At 53.2% G+C, this 3,241-nt stretch overlaps 1 protein-coding gene across 1 annotated transcript; it reads left to right on the top strand.

Annotated features, from left to right (window-relative positions):
* The first annotated feature begins 834 nt into the window (after positions 1–834).
* MRPS34 (mitochondrial ribosomal protein S34) lies at positions 835–2,944 on the top strand. Its single transcript, XM_075436879.1, has 3 exons — positions 835–1,213; positions 1,308–1,350; positions 2,240–2,944. Exons 1-3 carry the CDS (start codon positions 896–898, stop codon positions 2,515–2,517), a joined length of 639 nt encoding a protein of 212 aa, XP_075292994.1. The 5' UTR covers positions 835–895; the 3' UTR covers positions 2,518–2,944.
* The last annotated feature ends 297 nt before the right edge of the window (positions 2,945–3,241 follow it).

Genomic DNA, 3,241 nt, shown 5'->3' with positions numbered 1-3,241 from the left:
AGAGGGACCTGGGAGTGCTGGTGGACAACAGGTTGACCATGAGCCAGCAGTGTGCCCTGGGTGCCAAGAAGGCCAATGGTATCCTGGGGTGCATCAAGAAGAGTGTGGCCAGCAGGACGAGGGAAGTTCTCCTCCCCCTCTACACTGCCCTAGTGAGGCCCCATCTGGAGTACTGTGTCCAGTTCTGGGCTCCCCAGTTCAAGAAAGATGAGGAGCTACTGGAGAGAGTGCAGCGGAGGGCTACAAAAGGTGATGAGGGGACTGGAGCATCTCTCCTATGAGGAAAGGCTGAGGGAGCTGGGCTTGTTTAGCCTGAGGAAGAGAAGGCTGAGAGGGGACCTTGTAAATGCTTATAAATATCTGAAGGGCGGGTGTCAGGAGGATGGGGCCAAACTCTTTTCAGTGGTGCCCAGTGACAGGACAAGGGGCAATGGGCACAAACTGAGGCACAGGAAGTTCCGTCTGAACATGAGGAAGAACTTCTTCCCTCTGAGGGTGACGGAGCACTGGCACAGGCTGCCCAGGGAGGTTGTGGAGTCTCCTTCTCTGGAGATATTCAAGACCCGCTTGGACACGGTCCTGTGCAGCCTGCTGTAGGTGACCCTGCTTCGGCAGGAGGGTTGGACTGGGTAACCCCCAGAGGTCCCTTCCAGCCCCTACCATGCTGTGGTTCTGTGAAGCCCCGGCGGATCCGGCCGCCGGTAGCGAGCGGGCGGGGCTCCGCGCCGGGGCTGCTTCCTGCCGGGGACCGGCCGGGGCGGGGGGCGGGCACGGCGGGTCCCCCCGGGCGCAGGACCGCAGCACGAACGTTCCGGCGCGGCCCCGGCGGCGGCTTCCGGCGGAGGCGGGAAGCGGCGCGGCCCCGGCGGAGCGGTGGGCGGTGTCGGCCGGCGCCATGGCCCGCAAGAAGCTGCACCGGCCCATCGCCGCTATGGCCAAGAAGATCCGCGAGTACCGCGCGCTGAAGAACCGGCCGCGGGATTCGCAGCGCTTCGCCGTGGACTACGAGACGATGCGGCGGCCCCTGACGCAGAAGCGGCTGCCGGTGCGGGCCTGGGAGGACGTGCGGAACGAGAACCGGCTCTTCGCGCTGCTCTGCCGCCTGCCGCACTTCGGCGTGGGCCGCACTGTCACCCGCAAGTCCTGGCTGTGGGCGCACGACGAGCCCTGCTACTGGGTGATCACCAAGGTGAAGGCGGACTACACGGCCCAGGTGAGCGGCGCTGCGGGGGCCTGCGGGGCGCCGGCCCCCTCCCGGCCCCGCCTCGCCGCTCCCTGCCCTCATCGGGGGCCGGTTGTCTTTGCAGGACATGGATCATGGGAGAGCCTGGGGCTACCTGACCTTCAGAGGTAAAACCGTCTTGGTGCCTACACGCGAGGTCTGGAGAGAGCAGCTGCGGGCGGGCCCGGAGAATAACGTGGGGGTGGGGGGACAACTGCGGGAAAACCGCAGCCTTCCTGCTTGGGAAATTTGTTTTTCTCAAATCTGGTAGTGAGAAAAGAAGTTCTCCGTGTTTTAGTTTCAAATGCTGGGGTCTAGCCCCCACAGAATACATTTCTAGGGAACGCTGTGGGAGAGCCAGCGTAGGCTGACCATGCAGGAAGGCAGCGTGCTAGTGGGGTTAGATGAGGCGACACACTGATTTGAGACTTCAAGATACGGAATGAACACGTGAGGGTATTCCAGGTAAAATCGTCAGTAAAACAGGGTGATGGCAAGTAAACCTGTGTTACTGGGATTTTAAATTACCTTTTAGAATTGAGTGAGTGAATTTCCCTTTTTAAAGCTGCTTTATATTAGGCATTTGTCGCCTACTAGAGTTTCTGAAACATTTCTTATTCAAAGGTTTTAAAGTTGTTGTGTGTTTTTAACATTAAATTTCCCAGGGGACTTTCATCAGTGTAGGGAGAAGTTACTCTTGTTCCTTAGCCATGGAAACTGAGCCAGAAAGAGATGAAGTGATGTTTTAAATTGAGAGGGAGTGAAGCACAGAATTGGAATGACTTGCCTGTAGTCCTTTCAGCTTGTTTCCATTTTGATTTCCAAGGACAGAAGTGGGATCCCGTAGTATAGCAGGGAAGATACTGTCCGAAACTTTGACAACTTCCTTTGCTATTGCCTGTTGTAGCATTTTTGAAGCTGGAGAGTCAATACTGACCAGAGAGTCAGTTGCTGCCTTTCCTGGAGGGAGTTTGTTGTAGATAGCGTTGTCCACTGGTGTTCATCGTTTTTTCTTAGGCAAGACCGAAGAAGAAGTGAGAGAGATCGACAAAGTCATGTACCATGACTGGCGTATGGTCCCCAAGCATGAGGAAGAGACCTTCAAGAAATTCACCCCAGTGCCAGAGGAGACCATTCGGTACCTTCCGTATCCACCTCTGCTCCGAGCCATGATCCTTGCACAGTGGCAGAAAGAGGGAAAACCAATCACAGAGGAGCCAATGATTGATCTGGAGAAGGTCAGGGCCTCTCCCCTTCAGGGTGCAAAGAAAAAAGCTTCAGGGACACCAGTATAAAGACTTGTTCCATGTCCTGAGCTTCCCATGTGCTCTCAACATGTGTTAGAAGCACGTCACCTTACAGTAGACCCCTTGTCCACTGCGGTATGGTGTATCTAGGTTTCCTAGCTTTGTCCCCAGCCCTGCACAGTGACCTCATCTGAAAGGAAAGATGCAGCTATGTTCAGATTTTTTTTCCCTAACTTAGTCAGCAGAGGAACTTTCCCGGTTCCCTGTATAGTCTCTAAATGCGTAGCTCCCATCATCCAGCTACAATTCATTGGAGCACAATTTCTTTGAAAATTAGGTTTATAAGAACGTTTTTCAGATAATTTGGGTCCTACATAAATCACAGAAAAATGACTGGGAATACCACGTTATTTCACAGAGCTTTGCGCAAATGTAGCTACTAACGAAAATAAATGTTTTCTTATTTCTGAATAAATGTTCTCTTAATTCTGCAGCACAGTTCTAAGAAAACTTGGTGGATTTTTTCAATGCATGGAGATCATCATGAGGTCCAAATGCAGAATCATTAGCTTACCCAATACAGGCACAGCATTTGATTCCTTCTAACCGCTGCAGAATCATCTGGCTTACTTATGTATAATAGCAATGAATAACACAGGAGGAACACAACGTGACTTTGGATATTAGGCTTATCCAAAGCTATCCATCTCTTGCTCCCGCAGATGGCTGTCAGGAGACAGGAGAAATCATTTTAATTCCAGTGATGCAAAGG

This window comes from Opisthocomus hoazin, chromosome 15, assembly GCF_030867145.1.
Source record: "Opisthocomus hoazin isolate bOpiHoa1 chromosome 15, bOpiHoa1.hap1, whole genome shotgun sequence".
Taxonomy (NCBI): Eukaryota; Metazoa; Chordata; class Aves; order Opisthocomiformes; family Opisthocomidae; genus Opisthocomus; species Opisthocomus hoazin.
Note: the sequence above shows the minus strand (reverse complement) of the source record. Positions and strands in the feature narration are given on the sequence as shown.